The sequence below is a fragment of the Pholcus phalangioides genome, unplaced genomic scaffold (assembly GCF_987345545.1).
Source record: "Pholcus phalangioides strain wild (caught in Gottingen) unplaced genomic scaffold, Ppha-v1.0 ptg000043l_1, whole genome shotgun sequence".
In the NCBI taxonomy this organism is placed as follows: Eukaryota; Metazoa; Arthropoda; class Arachnida; order Araneae; family Pholcidae; genus Pholcus; species Pholcus phalangioides.
The window spans coordinates 2,781,054-2,805,835 of NW_028301629.1; the positions used below are offsets into that span (position 1 = coordinate 2,781,054).

At 32.9% G+C, this 24,782-nt stretch overlaps 2 protein-coding genes across 3 annotated transcripts in view; one reads left to right on the forward strand and one right to left on the reverse strand.

Annotated features, from left to right (window-relative positions):
* Positions 1 to 24,782, forward strand: part of LOC149063786 (uncharacterized) — a 471,413-nt gene that overhangs the window by 321,464 nt on the left and 125,167 nt on the right. The window lies entirely within an intron of this gene.
* LOC149063791 (acetylcholinesterase-1-like) lies at positions 49 to 20,693 on the reverse strand. The gene is made up of 3 exons (XM_089255585.1): positions 20,678 to 20,693; positions 17,976 to 19,494; positions 49 to 240 (listed from the first exon to the last, which is right to left on the reverse strand). Exons 1-3 carry the CDS (start codon positions 20,691 to 20,693, stop codon positions 57 to 59), a joined length of 1,719 nt encoding a protein of 572 aa, XP_089111711.1. The 3' UTR covers positions 49 to 56.

Below are 24,782 nucleotides of genomic sequence, written 5' to 3' on the forward strand. Positions count from 1 at the left end.
TTCTGATAATTCTAATATATAATGACCCGAATGCTTAAGAATTTGTCGTTAGATAATCATTTATTAGTCACAACTTCAACTGGTTCTTTGGAGTCAATATTCGCTCGAAATCTATCTCGCCAAAATTCGCATCTTTGATTAGGTCGCATTTTGATTTTTTCTTCTTGGCTCAATTCGAGGTATACGGGGTATTTATAGCTGTACTTTGGCCACCGCAACCCATTTGGTACATTGGGAGTTCTGAAAGTACATTGGGAGTTCAAAAAACAATAAAAACATAATACAGACTGTGAAAAATACATTTCAATAGCAATAAATAAAGGGTGATCGAAAAAAATTCAACCCACATTGAATATCTTAAGAAAAACCGGTTAGAACGACAGATTTCTTTTATTTTATTTCTTCTTGCATGATTTTCAAAACGGTCTTTAACATCTTTGTCGCGATCTTTAGTTGTTTTAGTTAAAATTTCCATATACATTTCTCTAGGAGAACATCTACATCTTTTGAATTTTTTGAAAAATCAATATTCTGAGATTCAGAGGTAGGTGAATGTGTGGGCATGTGTATGTGTCAGAGTGTAGAGCGCAGGGGTGCTCAACCTTTCAGACATTGAAGGCCAAAAAATAATTCCCATGAAGTCCAAAGCCAAAAAAGTCATATTTTGTGTTATCTCGATACATGTAGTGGTGTCTTGAAAAAGTTGACATTTCACTCGTCTTGAATAGTTGAAAAAATTACATAAAAAGTTGACGATCAATTTTTATGTAAATTATTTTATTTTGCTGCCTTCGTCTGAAGTGGTCATGTCATGTTGTTTTTGATAAAACTTTCCGGACACACCTATCCTTCGGGAACGCTTCGATATCTCTCTGAGATGGGAAGCGGGGTGTACCAGGTCTTCAAAGGTCAAAGGTGTCTTGAAAAGAGGGGCCGAAAAAGGGCCTATTTCTCCAAGTCAAACATGGGCCCTATAGAATTGTAGAATTTATAGATACAGCCGGATTCCGTTATAACGAGTTCCAAGAGACCAGGGAAATCACTTCGTAACAATGGAACTCCATTATGAAGGAATATTTCCTATATAAACTTATGTCCGCGATTAGAAAAGTTTTTTTCGTTAAAACGAGATTTCTCCGCTATAACGGTATTTACTGAAACGGGAATGGACTGTACTTATTTTGAGACATTTTGTGACGTGACAACGTCTCAAAAATCGATGGCAGGTGTGGCAATCATGCCCAAATGACCAGCAGTTTCTGTCGAATCATTTCCAAACTTCAATAACTTGGCTAAAAGTAGACATAGAGCCGCCGCAATCGATGTTTGTTTCAAAGAGAAAGAATGAAAATTCAGCACACACTTTGACATTCCCACCAATTCCAATCTTGTAAAAACACGAAAAAGAATTTACCGTGTTGGACCCGATTGAATGCCTTCGGGAAATCAAGATGTAGAACATCGACGTGAACAAGACTTGGTCACGTGATCATAGAAGGAAAGGAGGGTGGTGACACATGACTTGCCCCTTCCTGAACCCATGCTGATTTTCCAACAATACATTATTCTTGTCTATCCACTTCAGCAATTGCCTTTTGATGATAATTTCCGAAAGTAATTTCTGAAAGTAATTTTCAGTGGCTGAGTTCAAGCTTACTGGACGATAATTGGACACAGCTCCTCTACTACCTTTTTAAATATCGGAACCACATTAGCAAGCTTCCAGTCCCCTTGGGGCGATAACCTCAGCAACAGCACTTCTTTAAATCTGCGTGACTGACCCCAACAATTCATAGCACATTCCTTAAGGACTCTAGGATAAGTAAAAATTTGACAAATTAGTCTGTCTATATATTTATTATACAAAAATAGTTATTTCAAATTTCTTTTTTTTTTCCTCTCTCGTCACATGGAACTAATATATCATACAGCTACTATATGCTGTATAGCCATGTAGCCTATCATACTGTAACGGTCTTTAGGCCATAGATGGTGCGATTTGATCGATTGCTCTCAGAAATATCGAAATCGGTTGATATCGGTTTCGGTTAAACGGAAAAAGGTCCGATTGGCGGAGGGCTAGAAGAACATTCTAGAAAGTCCCGCTCTTCCGGAGAATGGTTCACCCCCCCCCCCCCTCCAGACAGACCGTACGGTGGTGCCGCCGACTAGGAAACTGTAAGATAGAATTTTGTGGAATGTTCTTTTTCTCGAAGTTTCTCCGGGGTTATAAATATTGCGGCTCTCACAAGATGGCAGTCTCAGAGAGGCTCAGAAAGACTGGAATGGAGAGATTCTGTTGTGTTTACACTTTACGAGAAAGTTGTTAGCTCTCTGGTTGGGTTGTAAATACGTGTAAATTGCTGTTCTGTAAATAAATCTGTGTTTGTCCGTCGAACCACTTCTTGTTTTGCAATCTCGAAGTCTTGTGGATTATTATCCGGAGTAGTATAACCCTGAGGGTTTCTGGCTTCAAATCCCAAACCTGAGGGTTTCTCGCTTCAATCCCAAACCTGAGGGTTTCTGGCTTCAATCCCAAAATTGAGGGTTTCTGGTTTCAATCCCAAAATTGAGTGTTTCTGGCTTCAATCCAAAAATTGAGGGTTTCTGGCTCCAATCCCAAAATTGAGGGTTTCTGGTTTCAATCCCAAACCTAAGGGTTTTGATTATTTACAGGTTTATGCACTTTAATAGTAGAAAATATAAATGTGTTTCAAGTGTTAAAATTTATAAAGATAAAAAAAACTTACTATTCATCATTTGTTTCCGGTGTCTTCTTTTTTCTTTTGATGTTGTTTTATACCACTATATATGCTAGTGCGAGCATAAAAATATCTAATGTCGTTTTTTATGCACGTACTAACATGAAAAGTGATATTTTTCTTATTATCTTTATTCATAGCCACTTGAACCAATACAAAATAATTTTCAACAAATAAAACACAATGGCTTTCTTATATATAAGAGAAAGGATTATGTTTAAGAATAATGAGATACATTTTAAATGAGGATTGTAAATCCTATAATAGATATTGGGCACAATGCCCACTGGCGGTCACCATCCTCCCCAAATACCGCCACCTTCACCACCAATTATGAAGCAAAATTTGCTAGACGTTAAGGAGTGAAATTCAAACATATGCTTTTATTGTTATATTAATCAGAATTTTAAAAAATGTAAAAGCATAGATTTCGATCTACATCTCCAAATATCACAGTTTTTACCAATAACATTTGAAGGAAAATTTGTTAAACGTTGATTATTCATGATATTTTTCTTATTATCTTTATTCATAACCACTTGAACCAATACAAAATAATTTTTAACAAAGAAAACAATGGCTTTCTTATAGGTAAAAGAAAGGATTCGTTTTAAGAATAACGCGATACGTTTTGAATGAGGATTGTAAATCCTGTGATAGATATTCGACACAATACCTACTGGCGGTCACCATCCTCCCCAAATACCGCCACCTTCACCACCAATTATGAATCAAAATTTGGTGAACGTTAACGAGTAAAATTTAAAACATATGCTTCTATTCTCATACTAATCAAAATTTAAAAAATGTAGAAGCATAGATAGAAGAAAAATTTGCTAAACGTTGATTTTATGCAATTTTCACGACTTAAGTAGAAATGAAACAAAATATTTGCAAAATAGTTTTATTCATGCAATTAAAAAATGAATATACTCAATAACAATTTTCACAAAGTCCAAAATATACTGAGAAATCAAATTTGATAATACACCACCACCATTTATAAACATGAATATATATGTAAGCACCATACAGAAGTATTGTTTGTTAATAATAATAAATTTTCTTTTAACTTTTTTAAATGTCAGAAAACAGTTATATATATATATTGCTATGACGTAAATGAATGAACTGTAAAAGTATCAAAATAATTATCCTATTTCACACAAACTATAGGAATATACTAAAAATCCTAAATTATATTTCAAACATCCAACAATTTTGTCTATTTCAATAAACAGAGATAGAAACAGACTTTATTAAAATGTCCTAAATATAATTTTTTCATTATATATCACTTAAAAATATTCGATTTCCAATAGTTTTATTATCTTTAACAGTTTATTGTGTTTTTATAAATATCATTCAAACAAAAAAATGTTCTTTTGAAATTGATTCATTACGTCAATGTCACAATCATTCATTATGTTTTGAAATTGATTCAACATGTATGAATTTTTTCATTTAGAAAAATAGATAGTGAAAAAAAGTTCAATGAAATACAAAATATAATAATTGTTGGTTATATAATATATACCACCACCTATTCAAACAATGATTATATAAATTTCCATTAAATCATGAAAACATAGAAATTTTACGTTTTCAAATACTTATGTTCTGATCAAAGAATATATAAGATGCATTTCTAAGATTGAAACATATAAAAAATATCAGTTTTTAAACTGTAATGCTTTGATAATGTCAATCATGATAAATTTAGAAAGATAAATTTAAGAGTTACAATCATGTTAAAGTTTTATAAAAAAAACTCGAAATATAACATACTAGAAAAGTTTTTATTTATGAATCTTATGATGACCGTATGACAGTACATTTAAACCATCATCTAATAGATACTTTTTGTCATAAAAGGGAGACAAAGATACTTTATTTAATTTTGTTGTTTTCAAAATATGATTTTTAGAACAGATAATATTCTGAGAGTCTTTAAATATTTGATTGTCAAATAGACATTTTTTATAATGATCAATGTTATAGTTATCAACAACAGATTTTTTTAAACCTTTAGCTCTTTTTTTTATATTTTTACCATAAGAAAATGCATACATTTTTGGTTTTAAGGATACCCATTCCTCGATAGCAATACCGCTTGTTTCATCTTTTAGTGTTCCCGGTATATTTTTATTATGGGAAGAATAGAATTCACTTTTTTTAGGGTAATTACTAAAATCCATTATGTGATTAAAGTTGTTTTTTAAATCATGATACACATCTGACGTTTGAATTTCAAGTATTAAGGAATCAGTGTCTGTATATAGTAATTTGACATTCTTGTCATAAAAATTAACAAAATCCTCATAAAATATTTTATACATATGAAGCTTAGACAACTCAAGTACAGTAAAACCGACTTGAATCGGTTTGTTCAGCAATAGTGCTCGTTTTTTAACTTTAAACATAGCTAAAGAATCGTTTAAGGGTGTAAATTGTTCGACACCTGGGTTTGACATTATTTTTTTGCATTGATCTACGGAAGTAGCTATCTGAACATTTATTTTTTTTCTAGGATTTTCCATAGTCTTCCCATAAAATGCATTATTCATTAATTTAAACAAAGTTTTATCTGATTCAGTTTTAGCGTTTCTTTTTAATTCACTGTTCATGTTAACATATGACTTGATCCATTCTACCTGATGGAAACCTAAAATATTATGAATTTTAGTGAGAATCATTCCTTTTTTTAAATAATACTTTAAATTACGGTAATGAACAATATAATTTTTTTTTTCATAAAAATTTGGAATGAGTTTTTTAGTTTTAGACAATTTAATGTTAAATTTTTTAACCATTTCTAACTGATATGGTGATAACATGTTTTCTGTGATTTCTAAATGATCAACAGCCAATGGATAATTATCATGTAACTCATGATAATTCACAGGATAAAATAAGTCAACTTCCAAAATGTATCCATAATCGGAATCATCACTCACCGATAAAACATTGAATTGATCGATTTCTGATTTTTTTAGAAACCGATATTCTGAGAGAGGTAATTTTTCTGTTAAAGATTTACTGTATAAACCATTTACATCTAAGTTTAATATAAAAACGTTTTTTTCTTTGCAATTAAATTTCTGTGTGTACTTATTATTTGCTTGAGAGTATCTATGACCTGTAAAACAAACTCCACCTCTAATACCTCTTTCAATAAAATTAAACATATTAACATTAGTAAAGAGCTCCAATCTGACAGAAGAATGTTTTAACCCCGCGCTCCATGTCAACTGGGGGAGGGATAAAAACTGTACTACATCCAATTCGAAAAAAGATAGCACTGCCGAGCGGAAATTTAGAAAAACGTCTGCTAGTAATGCAACATCTGTTATTTGATAGATTTTTAAATAATCATGAAAAGTTGAGCAATTAAATGATTCCCAAACTTTTTTTGCGTAATAATAATCGGAGTCAGTAATTGATTGTCCTGTTAATAAATTATGAAAAAAAAATTTATCAGGTAAATTTTTGTCTTCTAGTAACTTTACGCTATTGAAATAGGAGTATGGAAAAACTCCTTTTCTTAGTAATAAATGTCTTTGATTATATTTTCTGAAAACCTGATTGAATATTGGAAACGAATAGGAATCTTTTACTAAATTTTCTACTAATACACTCAATGATTCATTTAAAAAAGAAAATGAATCAAGAAATTTAATATTATCTAGAGAGAAGGAAGTGAATTTTTCGAATGAACTTGGGATTATATTGATGTGAGTAAAAACATTTGGAGGTATTGCTTTAATTATAAGATGACTGTCATAGTTTTTAAGTCCGTGAAAAAGTACAGGAATAAAGTATGACGTTTGATAACTTAAATTACAGGAATTATGAGCATAACCGAGTATTCCTAATGGTAATGTATGGTGATGGTTTCTCACAACGACATCACCTGGAATGAAGTTATGTTTGCAGATGTGACATGTTTTTTTGTCAATTTTAATGTCATCATGATTCTCCTCAAGAGGATATGATATTTTCATTCTTTTTAGTAAAATTTTTGATACCTTCGTTATAATATCAATAAAATGTTGTGCTGCATTCTTTCCACAATAAAACTTTTTATATATTATGTTTTCATTATTCTCGATAACTATTATACAATAGGATATAGCTTGATGTTCTTCTTTATCCATTTGATAAGAATTTAATGGTGATGGTTCAACTCCAGATATTTTTTTTGTTATGCATTCGAAATCTGCAAAAATTATAAAAGGATGTTTGCACATTTTCTTTATATCTGTAAATTTTAATACAGGATTTGTTGGCATGATTATTTTTTGAGCTTTATTATGAATGCATGAAATTAAATGGTTGTTCAGTGTTGATTTTCTTTGGAAACCTATTAAACAATTTTTACAAAAAAAATACAGTTTTTTTTTAGTATGCATAAATCGATTAAAGTTTTTAATGAGAAAATAATGATCTTTATAAAGCAAAAGATCTACAGAAATTTTAAAATTTCTGTTACTAATTCGAAGTGGGAAAACAAATTCATCGAAGCCGAATACATTTATAGATATTTGATTCAAGCTTTCAAATGTGTTTATATCTCTCAATTTTATTGGAAATGACAAATTTTTTAATTTGAAAAATTTGAAAAACTTTTTATAATTTTTATGTCTTTGTTTATTGAATTTGGAAGGAAAAAGTTTTGCAATAACTGCATACAGGAAACAAAAATTATCATTGCAATTAATGGTTAATATACATTTTTTGTTTCTAAGAGATTTTGGTAAAACAACGTATCCGCAACCTCCTCTCCATTGGTAATATATTCCGACATTAATTTGTATTTCGGAGACTTTAAAAATTATCCATCCACTTCCTTGCTGTGTGTAAGTTTCTATGCTATTGAGGATTTTTGAAAAAGCTTCTAATAATTTAGCATTAATCTGATTGCTAGTGATTATAACCATAGCTTTCGATGTGAAGTAAGCTGTTCTATATATGTACATATTGTTCACAAACTTTTTAAGTACAATTGTTAGTGTGATAAACATTTTTAAACTATTCATTATAATATTCTTTTGAATAATCTTTTTGAATTTTTTTTTATGTTTCATTAAAGCCATTTCTGGGTCGATTTCACTTATTTTCTTTATGTATTGTCTAATATAACCATTAAATGGTGAATGAGTTTCAACAAACATGGTTGATAAGTATTTTAATTACTATTGTTGTGGTATTGGGGTGGTTAAGGACATGATCATTATCAAAGCATTACAGGATTCGTTTTTTTTCATCATTTTCATTTTACGTCATCATTTTTCAATGCATCGTTCAGATGCTTTATCCCTTTCATCAAATTGGGTAGAAGATCCAATGGCAAGTTAAATCGATTTTTAACTTGATCATTTATTTTCCGGCTAAGATTTATATAGTTAGCACGTTGAAATTCTTGAGTTTCAATTGAAATTCCCTTCCCTAAGTATATCCGAAGGGTTTTTACTTTTTTAAAACCGGTTGACAGATCATCCAATAGGATGATGTCATATTGCTCGTTGCTCTTTAAAGCTTTTGATGAGATGTCTTCTTCATCAGCTACATGATTCTTTCTTTTTTTTGTGATGACATTATCTAACAAATTAAAATTATGAAAATATATTTACTTAAAATTTTTGATAAAGAGTAGGAATTTTTTTAATTAAAAAAATTGTTCACTTACTGCTGTTTTGATGGAGATTTTTTGAACTTATCTTTTTTTTCTTTGATTCAACGCCTAATTGAAAAAACTTTAATAAATTTTGAGGATAATACATCTTTTTAAAAATATTATAAACTTATCTAGTTTCCTATTAAAAAAAACTTACCATTATTCTTAACCTGTGATGTTGAAGGAATGGCGCAAAAATCCTCATCCGAGGAAGAAGAAGAGGAGGTAACTATTTTTTAAAGCAAAGTGAACGGAATGAGTTCACTAATATAAATCATAAGAATCTCATAGAAAAATATAAAATTTGAGTGTACTTACCAGAAAGAGACATCTCGTTCGTTCTTTAGGTCTTGTGATGACAGTGATGAAAAAAAACGAATAGTTTCAGCTGTGAACTAGAAGGCTTTATATACCTTTGAAATTTTCAGCATTTCCATTTTATTTTTATTTGATTATATGTTATATTGAAAGAATTCTAGTGATTAATGAAGAAAAAATAACATATCCTCATCAAAAATATAAATTATATTGATAAGACATAGTAATAACAAAAATATTCGAATCGACCTCGATCAGGATAACACAATATTATTAATCACTGGATTAATATAAATATTCTTACAAATGTATTAAACTAAGTATAGAAATATGTATCGTTTGTAAATATAAAAATTAAAAACGATTTCGTAAAAATTAGTAGTTTAAGCTCGTTGAATAAGCATAACATACAATCACTTCTACCATTAGTGTTTCGACATCAAGCTATGCACATTATACATCAAAGCCCTCAGGCAGAATCTTCAACGGTCACTCTATAATGAATTAAGAGCGTGGAAAAAAAAAACAAACTTGATGAGAATCTTCCAAGTCCAATTCCAGGAGACCTATCCCCACAACCTTAAAGGACATATTTGACTTACATATATAATCCATTTGTGTTATTTTCACATTTTCCCATAAAATTACCATTAAAAAACATCCAAACAGGTAATTAGTGGAAAACACTCAGTAATTCAATGGTATTTTTGTTTTACATGAAAAAATATATTTATTCTATAGTTTCGACAAATTATTAAATGAAGAAAGCAAAATTGCAATAAAAATACTTTGATCAAAAAATTAGTATTTTTGTTATAAGTTAACTATAGTAATAATTATATTATTTCACGATCAACTCTTCTTTTGAGGTTCTCAGATAAAATGACACAAATTACTCATTAATAAACATGAGACAAACTTTGTATAATATATGTTTATTACTTAATTTCATATGCACAAATATTACATAAAACGAAAAAGTGATACAACCATTTTTTCGAAAACATAATAGTATCAAGGTTATTAAGATTATAAGAGGGCTTTAACTAGTTTTTTTTTCTTTGCTGCTTCGTCGTTTTTCTTTCTTCATTCGTAATGCGAAGATGCTAATAACACAGATTTTCTGAGTCTATCTTTTTTTGCCATAAATTATGTATTTCTTTCACGAGGTCATCCGTTTCTAAAAACTTAAAATAAGCTATCTTGATTGAAGATGTTTCAGGTAGATCGAAATTGTTTTCCATAACATAGCTTATACACTGTGAGATATTACTGTAAAACATTTCGCTGTATATACATGGAACATATTGTCCTGCTTCTAGTTTCATGATGCAAAATCCAAACTGCTCATTTTCAACATTTTTCTGAGTCCATTGATTGTGTAACTCTGCTACTATTCTTTTATTGTTCAGAACTTTAAAGTATTTCAATTCCACAGGACAACAATCTGGATAGCTGAAGTTTTGGCTCATTGCATCTTTTATTGTTAAAATCATATCAGGAAATATCATTTTTCCTGTATGGTATGGCCTTCCATCTGAACCGATGTAGATGTAACCGTATTTTCGATCCATCTTGTAATTGCAAAATGATCAAAATCATATGATACACGGCTTTTATAGACGAGATTGTCTTAAGAATAGAACCTTCTGATTGGTTTAAAGTAAACTCGTGCAATTCTGAATTAAATTAATTTGGGGAATGTATGAGAATCGCAAGACTTGTTTTTTTAGAAAAGAACACACTGTTTTTTCGTTTTTTTCTTTATTGTTTGTCAATTTATCTAATTTTTTTCCACGCACAATATGATTAAGAAAATATAAACAAAAAATACCACACGTTTTTGAAAACGGAGATTGATATACTGTTTCATTGTATTCAATTGTCCTTGAATTTTTATGCATAAACCTTAAGATGTATATATTTTGACATTTCATTCCGTAACTGTCAAAATAATAACATTTATGACTATCAAAGTACATAGATATCCAATGTGAACCCGGTTTATGTTTTTGGTCTAGATTAACAATAAATGCTTTGTGTTTATTCTTTCTTTTCTGCGGAAGTTGATCACAGGCATAAACCCCCGCAAACACAGGTGATAGTAAACTATCACCATGAGCGAATTGAAACAGATCGTTAGAATTCATATTTAGAAATCAGTGTAAATGCTTCTAGATTTATCGATTTGTATCGTTTTTGGGACTTGAGAATAAACAATCAATGTCATCGTCTCTGTTAGAGCTTCTGAAAATTTAATTTCGATAGAAAGATTCGATGTTTCAGGGGTGGAAATCCAGTCACCCTCACTTGAAAAGTCTGGAGTTAAATCCCATGCTATCAAGTAAAAACCGTTAGGATAATCTTCATAGCTAATTGGTATATCAGTAGAACTGGAAAATTTGTTCAGGTCTGTAAATAATGACATATAATTTCTAACATAGGATGTTGCAGAAGGAGTGTATGGGTTTGATGGGTACGTCATGCCATCCTTTCTCAAACATATATAATTTATGTTTGAATGCCCGAAATTGAATGGATTTTTTCTTTCATCACCGTTGAAATTTTTGTTTGGTACTAGACCAAGAACCAGTCTACTGGGAATTTCACTTAAGAAAGCATTTGATATAACGTGGGATGCCAATCCAGCTGAAACCGTAAAAGTTCGTATGTCAGTTCGTTTAATCGGAAGTTTTATATTTCCTAATTCCAATGCTTTAGCATGTCCTAAAAGAACAGACGGAGCTATTTGTACTTTTCGAACGTAAAGACTAGCGTCTGTAATTTCAAATTTGGTGTCAGATACATCACTCATTAGAACAAATGAATTTTTAGCGCGTTCTAGCTTTATGGTAAGATCAACTCCATTCAATAAGAGTTTTGATTGGTTGGCTAAATCAAAATGTAATGGACCTAACAAATCCATCTCTCTGGAGGCTTTGCAACGTTCATGACGGTGCTTAAGACCGGAGTTTAAAGAGTTCAGAGGGGCATGATCATCCATTTTGCCAGCAGTGTCAATGTAAAACAGTGAACTAGTCAAATGAGTTTTTTGTGCTGTACTCGAGGTGAACAAAAGCGATTCAATATATGCCTTGTATGCATAATTAGCGTAGTTACTTATTGGTTTATCATTCAAAAATACTTGCAACGAAGAAAAACATGTATTCAAAATATAATTTATCGGTGTGGATTTAGAAGTTTCGGGTAAATCTGTACCGTCTTGTTTTACGATTTTAGCTTTCAAATGTAAATAAATATTCGAAGGGTCTATGTATTTCTCAGTGTTACTCCCACTTACTAAAAACTCGATTGGACCTTTTTGTGAGATACTTGCGATTGGTTTTACTTCTACAAAAGTAGAATCATCCACAGCCACTTGAATAAATGGCTTTTCAAAAATATCTAATTCTGATTTCAAACACGGACATCCTCTTTGTTCCATATTGGAATTAAATGTGAAGATATTTTGTTTCAATCGCCTATTTTTATAACTTTAAGAAAATAAATCTTTTCGCTTTTTCTTGGTTAATTTTTTTTTGGTGATCCTGCGCCGTTTTCGGCCAGAACCTTTTTGGATCTTATCAATAACATCGCTAGCAATGGAATCACGCATTTGTGTCAATCTGGATTTAGTAGCTGTTTTAAAATCCTGACCACTTATTACATCATTTGCAACGTTAGCAGATGTTTTCAAAATCTGTCGACCCAAATATCGACCACCTTTGGCTAGAAATGGTGTAACATATCTAAATATATTAGAAAAAAAGCCATTTCCCCGCTGAATTAACCTGCCTTGAAAATATGGTAAGCCTTCTCCGGTTTGTTGATTAATATAGTAATTGCAACAAGCTCGCGCGCACAACATGGTTACATTAGATGTTAGTCACTATAATAAGAATCTGGAAAAAAGTAGCTTCTTTTATATCTCCATGAAAGATAAGACTAAAAAAACTTTTCCTGACTGGAAACGAATTTTTGAACCAGATGAATCACGTAAAATAACTTCAATTGATTCGATAAAATTTTTCGACACAGAGCAATATAACGGATTAGGAAAGCTAATTATGATCTGCTCATTTTCTTTTTCTTTTAACACTGGTATAATTTTAAGTAGAGGTGCCATTATATTCCCGACAATTTGACTCGAAATGACATCCGTATAGATAAATATTTCTGAAACCCCAGCAAACAACTCGATTTCATGTTTTGAATAATATATACCATGTGGATAGTTTAGTTTTTCAAAACCCAGAATATCCGCTAATTCCCTAGAAAGATTTAACTCGTGGTTCGGTGGTACAATTATTCTCGACATACCCTTTTTCAACATTTGAAAACTAATTTTTTCAAAATGACGTGTTAATTGTTCACCCTTTGAATAGAGACCAGGAGGCAGAGAAAAATTTTCGGTTTTTTGAACTTCTATTTTACGTTTAAATGCCACTTCCTCTATTTCAAAAAAATCTGAATCGTTAACGTCTACAGCGCCTTTATCATATACACTTGCCGTCAGGCCATGAGAAAATTTTGTAACTTCTTTTTTTAGATTCATCATAGCAGAAAAAGATGCAGCATCCTTCTTCTTGATAATCAATTCAAAACCTTCAGAGACTCTAATTTGAACGTATTTCTCAGTTTTATCGAGTGAAAATTCGACTGCATTTCTGCCTGTAATCAACTTAATATTCTCATTTAAAGCTGAAAAAAATGATAAATTAGAAAACTCATCTTTGACTGGTTTAACTGGAATCATAAAGTTTGGGATATCAAAATTTCGTTTATCTATGAGTGTGAAATACTGATTGTCGAGGTTATTCTTCTGCTTACTAGGTAGCCATAAAAACGTATTGTGTGTTGTCGAAGTTAGAACTTTATCCTCTTGAGGTAACCCCAAAATCGCCAACAACTCAGATGCGTTTTTATTAAATTGTATTTCGTATTCATTGGGTAAATTAATCGTAACTTCTTTCTTTTTCTTTTTCACATTAAATGATACCATATTGGTATTAGCAGTGTGTAATATATTTTTATTTATATTCTCACTAAGTGTAGCTGTATCATCTCCAGTTAAAAAAATTCTATATTCTCTGACACCTGGATCATCAATCTGTTCAAAAAATGATACGTGATATTTGGAGTTTTCATCAGTAATGTTGTACCATGTTTTTGGAATTATTATGTCTGTTAAGGCACATTTCCAATTCCCCTCAAGAAACAGTGGATTGAATAATTTTGTAATGAAATGACTCTGTGTATTTTCTGGAAACAAATCGTTATTGGCATTACTTGCGAGCGTTACGTAAAACTGATTTTTCATGTTTTTAAATCCGATTCGCGGATCCATTGATTGAATCTCGAATTGTACCCTAAAAATTTCACGTAATATTCTTTGTTCTTACCAACTTTACGGGTTTTCAATATTTTTTCAATCTTCCAATATGTACTATCGAGCGGTTTTATAACCTTTTGTAATTCGAATTCGTTAAATCGTCCAATTAGTGGTTCTTTTTTCAAATCTATTAAATCATAAGTTGGTGGTTGAGTTTTATATCGTGCTTTGATGAGAAAAATTTCTTGTGTCCAATTAGGTAGATAAGATTTGTGGAAAACTTTCCTGGTTTTCGAAATTCTCACTTGGTCGTTTATTTTGAACTTGAATTTAACATTGCGGCTAGAACCGTACAGTCTTTCAAAAATTTCCGAATGATGAATTTTTTTAATTTTTGATGGAGCAAAACCAGTGCTGCGGTTTACCGAATCATTGATTGATCTAACTAATGCAGGTAAAAGGTGAATGTATTTATATTTTGAGGTGTATGTGAAAAGCCGATATATCTTGTCTTTAATTTGACGAATTTTTCGTTCAGCCAATGCAGCTTTAAAAGCTGACTGTGTTGAGTAGTGTTCGACATTATTAACTTGAAAGAAAGTCTGTAATTTTCTGTTGAAAAACTCGGTTCCACGATCAGTATGGAGTTTTTTACACTTTTCTTGTTTGAAAAGTGTTTTGAAAGCAGTCAAAACCTGATCTTGTGATTTGTTTTTGAGAGGTTGAACGAAAAGTTTCCTTCGAAATACATCAACAACAACTAACAAATATTTTATCCCCTTATTGTACCGAGAATATTTCTTCATGTCCATCAAATCGGCTTGCCATAACTCATTAGGCCCTAAAGCTATTGTGGCTCGAGTTGGAAATTTGTATCTGACTGGTTTATGAAGCGTATAAGTGTCCTGACGCATTAGCCAATCTTTTGCTAACTGCTCAGAAATATTCGCTTTTTTTGCTAATTTCTTCACACCGCCAAAAGAAGCAGGATTTTCCAAATCGTAGTAAATATTCCCTAATAATTCAGCCATTGAGCACCAGGTTCGTGCGTTCTACTTCGTTTACGTGTACTTCTCTTAGGTTCTTTTTTTTTAAATGGAACTCGCACTGGAGTGAAGTAGCCTTCAGGCAAATTCACCGAACTTATATTGCGTTCATCCGGAGAGCTTTTCTTTTTTGGTGTTAGCAGACTTTCTTGGATCGGTGAAGGAGAGTCTTGTGTAAAAGTTCTTTTAACCATATCATTTTGTATCCATTCGAATGGTATTCCAGTTTTAATCAATTTCATAAAAAACAATGGAAAGCCAGAGGGTATTTCTGTGCCACGCCTATTTCTGAGAATAAAACTGAAAATGTCTATGATATGGCTACCTGGCAAAGATTTCCCATCTATTAATAATTGTCCTTGTTCATTCCAAGATAGGTTAGCTTGCATCATTTTATCTATAAGTGGAAGAACGTACTTCCTTGTTGTTTGTGGAATTGATAGATATATCTGCTTAACTATCGGATCTTCGTCAACTTTTTTAGGTGATTCGATAACTGTTTCAGTCACTTCATTTAATTCTTCAGGTTTTTGGATTGAAACTCTAACAGGATCATACGGAGTATGGACCAGTTTTTTGTATTTCGAAACGAGATTATTAAGTATTTTCACTTTGACATCATCCGACATGTTGTTGCTATTCAAAAGATTTCCAATTTCATTTTCTGTTTGTGACTCCTCAGATATTCTCATTCGCCGAGGTAACAAATATTCTTCTGGAACTAAGGCCATTTTTTTAGCCATTTTTTAACGTTGGAAAAGACTGCCTATTGCGCTGATCACAGAAGGAATAAGATATGGTAGGAATGCCCCACCTGTTTGATTAGATAATAACCGTTTCTTGACACGGTTTGAAACCTTCTTGTTAGCAAGCTTTCTAATGACTGACTTATATTTCTTAAGTTTAGAAACATTACAGTTCAGGTCCTTGTTATGTAACGCATTATAGCATACCTCACATATAGAATGCAATTGGGATGGACTAACATTTTTCAGAACAGCACGACGTTGAGATGGATTCGCTTTCTGTAAGAATGCAAGCATATGATAGTTCTTACGTATCGACTTCATTTTGCTGGGGCAAAAACCCAGTAGATACCTTCAGTGTCTGAGAAGCACGAATCTCTCAAACGAAATGTTTTGCTGCTTAATGGATGACAATCAATCAGCAAATAACCATATGGTTTCTCAGTGCTTTTTTTATAAGCATCGATGAAGTATTTTGACTCCCCCGGAAACATCTGACGGGCTAAACACTGAATTTGACTGGAATCCCTGTTGTTCCCAAATAAAATAAGATAATGAGTATTAAGGGAAATATTTCGAAAAAATTTATTTTTAGGAAACAAATTTTGAGTTAACAGTATAACACTCTTATTACCATGATGCGATGTTACCGTAAATAAACGTGATACTTCATCATTTAACGATTCTAATAAATCATCAAGAACCACAATGTTATAATCATCATCAAACGTTTGAGGTATGCCCTGATAAAAATGTATTTTTGATTCTTCTATAAACCAGGGTTGACACATTGAATAACACCATAAAATATTATTTTTCTCTTTCCCATAAAGATTGTGCTTCAATAACTTTCTAACTAATGTTGTTTTTCCACTTAATGACGGTCCAACAACGAGTGCAGTGGATGGAAATCGGAAATGATGAAGATCATTCATTACTACATCCTGTTTTGCAAAGTTTTGTAAATTCATTTTCATTCATCTGCACCCCTACAAAATATGGTTCCAAGTTACCTTGATCACTTTTAAAAAAGTATCTAATGTCGAAAACGTTCTTATTTTCTTTAGAACAAATGTGAAAGAAGTAACTTCTTCCTAGATGTATAGATTTATGGCATGAGGAATTTGAAATATCTACTGTTATAATTTCACTTTCATACACAGTAAAAAAAAAAATAAAGCCAAAACAAACAAAAAATAAAAAAAAACTAATTACATAAAATGAAATGTTTTTAGATTCGATTTTTCTAGGAAAAGAAAGCATCGTGAATGAGATGGTCTTGACCAAAACACGTCTCGTAAACGACTGTAATTAAAAACAGATTTGTTTCCTTTTAAATCTTTTCTCCTCTTCTTACGCACAAGATGATTAAGTGTGTAATAACTCTCTTGATCTCAATCTAGGTCACAGCATGTTAACGTCTGCGTCTTAGAAAAAAGGGAATTTCTTTCTTCAACTATTAAACCATCTGTCATTCATTCAGATTGTTTTTTCAAACCCTCAATTTTGGGATTGGAGCCAGAAACCCTCAATTTTTGGATTGAAGCCAGAAACACTCAATTTTGGGATTGAAACCAGAAACCCTCAATTTTGGGATTGAAGCCAGAAACCCTCAGGTTTGGGATTGAAGCGAGAAACCCTCAGGTTTGGGATTTGAAGCCAGAAACCCTCAGGGTTATACTACTATCCGGAACAATACGTTGGGGAAAAAAATGGCCCCTACCGGACCGTCTTACATCAGCACGTCAAACTTCGGTCAGGAATCTCCGGCCACTTAGTGAATCGACCAGCCAAAGCCCGAATCGCTTCTAAAAATCAGACTTTGGCCAACCTTTTCGGCCATTTCACAAATTGGACGCACTTATACAAGTAACATTTACTCTCTGACATCTCACCGTCAACATTTGGCCGTGGACCTTAACGTTTCGAGATGTAACTCTACAAATCCTTACCGGATCTTTCTGGTTCATAGGAGAAAAACGTATACGCGTGATGAATGGATATTGGGACAATCATAAATTCTGCCAAATGAAACCCCAAAAAGTTTCATGATTCTCCATTGCTATGGAGAGAATAGCAATTTCAATTACTCACCCAGTTTTTGCGAATGCTACAAATCTGTTCATGATTCGGCGACTGAATTCTTTTTCCGCTTCGGTGTAATTGGATCCTTTCCTGAGAGGTTCACCAAAAACGTATGCGAGTTCAGCCCCGTGGGTGGATCCCATCCAGTCGGCCGTATGCTTTTGACTAGATAAATGCGAAAATACGTAGAAGTATAACTTCTCTGTTTTTAGCGAATACAGGTCCGCGAAGAGAACTGTGCTGCAGCTGATCAGAATATCACCTATGACGTCATACACGGCTTTTCTATAATCTCTGGCCTTCACACGTTTTATGTAGTAGTCGGCGATTTCTTTTCCATTATCTTGGCCGAAATGGTTGGATATCCCTGATATAAGTGAATAGGCAAACGACTTGCTGATTCTCTCAGTACCACCGACTCCATCTTTACCGAAATATTCTGGGGCTACAACTGTCAGAAAAAACGCTCCTTCATCTTTATTTATACCCAAAAGTATGTCCTTTCCTTCGGACTGCTGGCGTTTTAATGCTTCCGATGTTTCCAAAGGCGCTATTTCATCACCATGAATAGGAAGAAAAGTTAAACCCTGAGACAATCTTATCAACCCTTCCGCTTTCGATAGCTGAAATGCAGGTAATGATCTCAGACACCTCACGACATTTTCAGGATCAGTGGTGATATTGACAGTTCCTCCTGCGCATCCAGTTAGGACTGCTAAGAAGTTGGACATTTTGGCTTGAGACTTAGGTGCGTCGAAATAAAGGGGCACAAGTGCCGCTCCACTTTCAACGATTACTCTGTTGAAGAGATTTTGAGCGTATGGAGAAAGCATCAAACCACTCACTGTCATACCACCAGAGCTTTCTCCAAATAATGTTATTTGACGGTTGTCTCCTCCGAAAATACCAGCGTTTTCATTGATCCATTTCAGGGCTAACACCTGATCATAAATCGCCATATTGCCGTTGGCGCCCTCTATGGATGCTGTAAAATAACCAAAAACGCCGATTCGGAAATTGATGGAAGCTACTATGATGTCTCCAAACGATGCTAAAACTGCTCCGTCATATATGTCCATATCCGTCGATCCCACGGTGAATGCTCCCCCATGAATATAGACCATGACCCCTTTCGGTTTAGAATTTTCCGTACGGGGACGTGGTACCCATACATTAAGATAGAGGCAATCTTCAGTCATATTCTCTTTCTTTGGGGTGTAATATACTTCATCGGTTATGTTTTGATAGCATGGTGGTGGTTTCATTGTGGCATTGTAGATACTGGACCATGGAGGAATCGGAACCGGCCTGCGGAATCTACGTTCACCAACCGGCGGAAGAGCATAGGGGATTCCGAGGTAAGCATCCACTTCGGTGTCCAATGTAGGTAATACAACACCTCGAACAGCCCCAGAGTTCGTTTGTAATATTTTGCCACTCGTCCCACCTTCAACGAAAAAACTAATAACTGTGAGAAAAAATTCCAACTTTGCGAGATATTTCAAACCTCTAATCGGAGATGCCGTACCTGGAAAACGAAACATAAGAATGTTAAATTTAACTGGTATATGTTAAATCCCAGCATTACATATGGAACTTAATTTTTGACAGAAATACACCTGTGAATTATATATTCATAGGCCATGTTATTGCATACCCTTTTTTAACAGCTTGTTGGCAAGAAATTTGGATTATAGACAGATAAGTTTCATGAATAAACTTCCAAAAGTAGATTAAACCATGATTAATCCTCCGCGTACAGTGTTTTGGCAACTAATTCAGATGATGTGTATTTGAAGTTTCGGGGATAAACTGGTGTCTTTGTTCGCCTGTTAGAATTAGAGGGAGGAAAAAAGGTTATTGCAGAGTTGATTTATCTTCCTTTGTCACTAAACGTCCTTTACAACAACAGTTCACAATCACGAGGAAAATTGTCGTTATAGCAAACATCTCTTTATAAACGAATTTCCATTTTTCTCTCTGTCAAATTATAAAATTGTAGGAAATTGGTTTTTTATCTAATTAAAACGTCTCTTAGACTGTTTCGGTCTCATATCAGCGAATGAACAGGATTCACGTCACGAAATTGAATTTTTGACCTCGCAGCAGTTAATTCTCCAAGATATTTTTGCATACAATTCCACATTATCAAAGTAATTTAGTAACTAGTCGACTAACTGAATAATTAAATTTCTTGATAACTGCTCACACTTCTTCCATGGTTGTTTGGAGTTGTTCAGTCATTCGGGAACGACTTTAAACTGAAAGTTTTGGTCCCGTGATCCCTTAGTCAAACGAAGGCTCGAATAAAATCATCACATAACCCATGACTATAGCGGGAAAGCCCAAAAATACGAAGAGGAGTGTTAAACATTTTTGACTTTTCTTTGTTAATTTTCTCAGAGTAATTTTTACGGGGAGCACGTGCTATGATAAGAGTGATCATGCTCAATTATTGAAGAGAAAGAAGGTGAAATTAACATTTTTAAGAATTCGTTTGACGTTATAGCGAATGCTTTTTAATTTCCAACCCGCTATAACCAAATATTTTTTAGTATCTTTGATATTTACTATTTGAAAATCACTTGCGAATCATTCGTTATCCTGAGATTCTCGTTATAAGCCACACTCGTTATTTATGGACTTTTACTGCAATTTTTATTTTTTGTCATAAACTATGCTTCTTTAAGAAAAAATTGAATAATACTTACGTAATTCAGTGTTCATCGTATAGGTCTAAAAATACTTTGTACAATCACTGTTTTCAAAAAATTGTAACTAACTCGCACACACACCTGACAACAGTAAAACCCAAAAATTTTCTTCTCCCTTTTGTCGATCTCTTCAACCAAAGGAATTAGCTGAGTAAAATATTTAGAAGATACTAGAATACGTCAATAGCCGCTTGTTATATCTGTATTTATTATTTCGGACCAATCGACATGACGTTGACGGTTTCAACGTGTAAATGTGAAATGTAATATGCATAATATATGCGTATATACTGAGATACGACCATTTGCTGATAGCTTGTTCTGCTCAATTTCAAAAATTATAGTGCTATTTTCTCCATTACTAACTCAGAGCGAACCGAACTGTCGTGGATCCAAATGGGTTCAGGAAAAAAAAAACCAAAACAAAGGAACGCATTTCTCAAAAGAGATGAGAATGAGATTCCGATTTAAAGCATCTTCCTTATCTCAAAATCATCATTTCTTTCAAGGTCTCTGAAGGACTGTGGTTGTTAAATTTGGCCGAAAAATTGACTGCACTTTCTCCTACTTTTTAAATAATGGTTGGTTATTTTAGCATTATCGGTCCTAGGTGATTTGACACTTCAATTGACAAGTAATGAAATATCCAGAGCAGAATTTTTTTTTTGTTGAGGTTATATTGAGCAAATGCGATGCTATTCCATCGCAAAAACAAAAAGTATTGTCAATAATCAAAAAATATGCGATGTTGCACTTCAGGGATTTTACAGGACCATTTACGATGATTCGAATACAGTCGAATCCCGTTAAAATGAACTCCGAGAGATTGAAGGAATTGCTTCGTTATAACGAAATTTCGTAACAAAGAATTTCCAATTTCACGAATTTTAACAATCGTTAAAAGAAATTCCTTGTAGAGGAATTTGATTCTAAAGGAAAAATTACTTATTCACGTTATATATAATAAGAAAGAATGAAGCGAAATTTGAAAAGCAACTCAAATCAATTGGGCATTGGATTTTTTTTTGGATAAGTTTTACTTACTTAACATATTTCAGGCAAATAATTGGTAATTTAAAAAAAAAATTGTAGAATTACACGTATTGTGGAAGCCGAAGAAATGACAAATCCCTCTTAAAGTATCTGTGTGATTTAACGCATGCGGTGCTTGAAAGATTTCGCATCCGAAAGCACACGCAAATTAATAAGTATTTTCTGATATCAGTGAGTTGGTAATTGGCACATTTGGGAAACGAATGTCCCGTGAAGACAACTACATCCACATCTTGGAAATACGAGAGAAAGTCTCTTTGTTTTTCCTTGGGTTCGTTTAACTGATGGTTGAATTCAAAAAAAATTCCAATTTTAATTAATTTTTCAAAAACGTTAAGGCAACTGACTACGTGCGGGGGACACTTTTTTTTGAAAACACAGTGATTTTCACAAAACAAGTGGGGTTTGAATAAAAGTACTGTACTGTATGTATGAAATAAAAAAATCCAGTGAAATTTCTGAAATATCTCTGAAACTTTTTGAGATATTCTAAATTATGTCCTCAAAATTGGCTCATTTTCAGTACTCACGCCAAACGTTGTACACTAAAGACTGCACAAGTTACTTGAATAATTTTGATCATGTATGTTTCTGTGACTGTTGTCTGTGCAATGAACTAAAAGTTTTAAGATACATAAGATATTCTCTGAGATATGGCGGTTTTCGTGAAGCGATACGTGAATTTTCACAAAAAAATTCAATTTTTTTAAATTCAAACAGCTGTAAAATATTGAACTCTAAACATATGGCCAAGATCCTAGTTCATTGCACAGCTAACGTTATCTGGAATAATTTCATGAGAATATCATTTCATGAGAAATTAGGTTCCGCGTGAAATAAAGTAACGAAAAAATGAATCCTCAAAAAACGCGTTCGAAAATTGTATGTTGCTTTCGAAACCATTGTTCCAGATGATTTGAATCAACCATAACTTTGTTGCTACTTATTGCATGTGGAAGAATAAAATAGTTTTGGATTTTGTGCAAAACATTCTTCCAAATGAATTTACAAAACTATTTTCGACAATTTTCAAAAAAATCGTCATTCGAACGTAGTGTAGGTATAAGATATGCCCACATTACATTGCTTTTATCTGCTCAGCTTCAACTTCGGAAACGATCTTAAGTTTTTCCTTAATTTAAAACTTCGTTTCGTTGATACTCAGTTTAAAACGAAAGAAATATGAAATTTCCCTGAAAAATGCATGGGTGAAAAATTGGCTTGTCAAGAAATACGAGGTATGTGTGTGTGTGTACCGTTGAGCCATCCTGCTGGTAATTATAGAAACTTTCATAAACAGCTTACAAACAAGTAAAAATCGAATAGTTACGAGTTGCTGAGAAGCATCAGCGCCGAAACGAGCTCGAAATATACAATGCACTGTGGTTGAAAAATATAAGAAAACTTTGTTGCGTGCTAGAGAGAGAGAGAGCACCACGTCCGGATAAATTGCTAAGGGGCCGTTCAAGTATTACGTCAGTAAATAGTCTTTAAATGATGCAAATACTCATTATTAGAGCCCAGATTACATGCAAATGCATGTTTTGGCCTCTTTTTAGCATTAATGCATATAAATGAATAAAATCAAAGAATTTTTAGAATAAGTGCGTCTTTTTGAAGGTTTAGTTAAGCAAGGATGACCGCATCTTAAGGTGGGGGGGTACTGTATTTTTATAGCATCGTTTTCTGCCGCAGGTGGAGTTTGGTAGAAATGTTCATATTTTTCCAAACACACATCAAGTGTTCTATTTTTAATGCTCTTTCTAGAGATATGTAAAAAACGTTCAATTTTTTTTTAGAAATAGTCTAATTATTAGTAGTAATTAGTAGTATTATTAGTCTAATTATTAGTGCAATAATTTAAAATTCTTTTGTTACTGTTATTTAGTTACTGAGCAGTTAGAACAAACTAGAAATTAAAAGTGCCTAAAAATAAAGAAAAATATGTAGTTTTATGAGTATGCGGTATATTATTTATGCATGTACATGGGGATATTTTTGTAAATGAATATGCACTGAGAAACACAGAAAATATTCATTTTAAAGGCATATCTGCTTTTTTTGCATGGGGATTTTTTTTTAAATGCATACTTTGTAATTAACTTTTTCAGGATTTTTTTTGGTGTATATTTTGGGTTTTTAATGTGATTTTGGCATTTTTAAGTGCATATTTTGTCATTTTTAATGGCGAATTTGCATATTTTTAGAGCATATTTCTCCACTTTTTTAGTGCATATAATCTGGACTACTCAGTATTTTATGTAGAAATGAAAATTATCGCAATTCTCTGTAAATCTCGCCAAGCTGGCTACAAACTTGACCGGTTTAGCGACAGCGCCACCGAGCTTATATTACTCTATAATATAAGCTCGGTGGACAGCGCCGATTTTCCGAATGATGTTTTGGCGATAGAGAAACTTCCAGAAAGGAAAAGAAGATACTGGGATCTATCGGGAGAGAAGCTTCTCTCGGCTTTTTTCCCTCCCTCGTATGTATAAGCACGTCAGAAGGAACAACCTTCCATAATAATTGTTATAGTTGTAGTCGTTACTGTTGCGTAAGCTTGAGAAGCCATCTTTCAGGGGCTCTCTGCTTAACGCGTGTTCGGATTGCTGCTAGAAAGTTGTGAAGAGTTGCTCTGTAAAATAAAATCTGTGTTGTCCTACATTTTGTTTAGTGCTTTGCCATCTCGAGTGTTTGAGAGAAATTCATCCAGAACAATGTGTAATTAGCTAATGTGCGAAATAATGCTAGCCGACATTAAAGAATCATTGTACAGTAGACGCTCGGTATAAAGACCCTTTTCGTCCCATCGAAATGAACATTGGGAAGGTCGTTATACCGAAAGCAAATCATATATGATAGTCGTTATATGAAAACATTTGGGACTTATACTACCGTTCGTTGTAATGGAACGGTGGTCGTTATAACGAGTGCCGACTGTAGTATCAACGTTCCCACTGTGGTATTATTTCGAAAACATATCTTCATAATAAAATGGCATATTTCTCAGGATTTTTAAACATTTAAGCTTTGTATTCGGTCCTGC

What these genes read in the sequence shown, in the direction of transcription:
- LOC149063791 (XM_089255585.1), bottom strand. An exon ending in GTAGCATTCGCAAAAACTGG is followed by an intron (nt 241 to 17,975) that starts GTGAGTAATTGA and finishes ATGTACTTTCAG; the next exon opens with AACTCCCAATGTACCAAATG.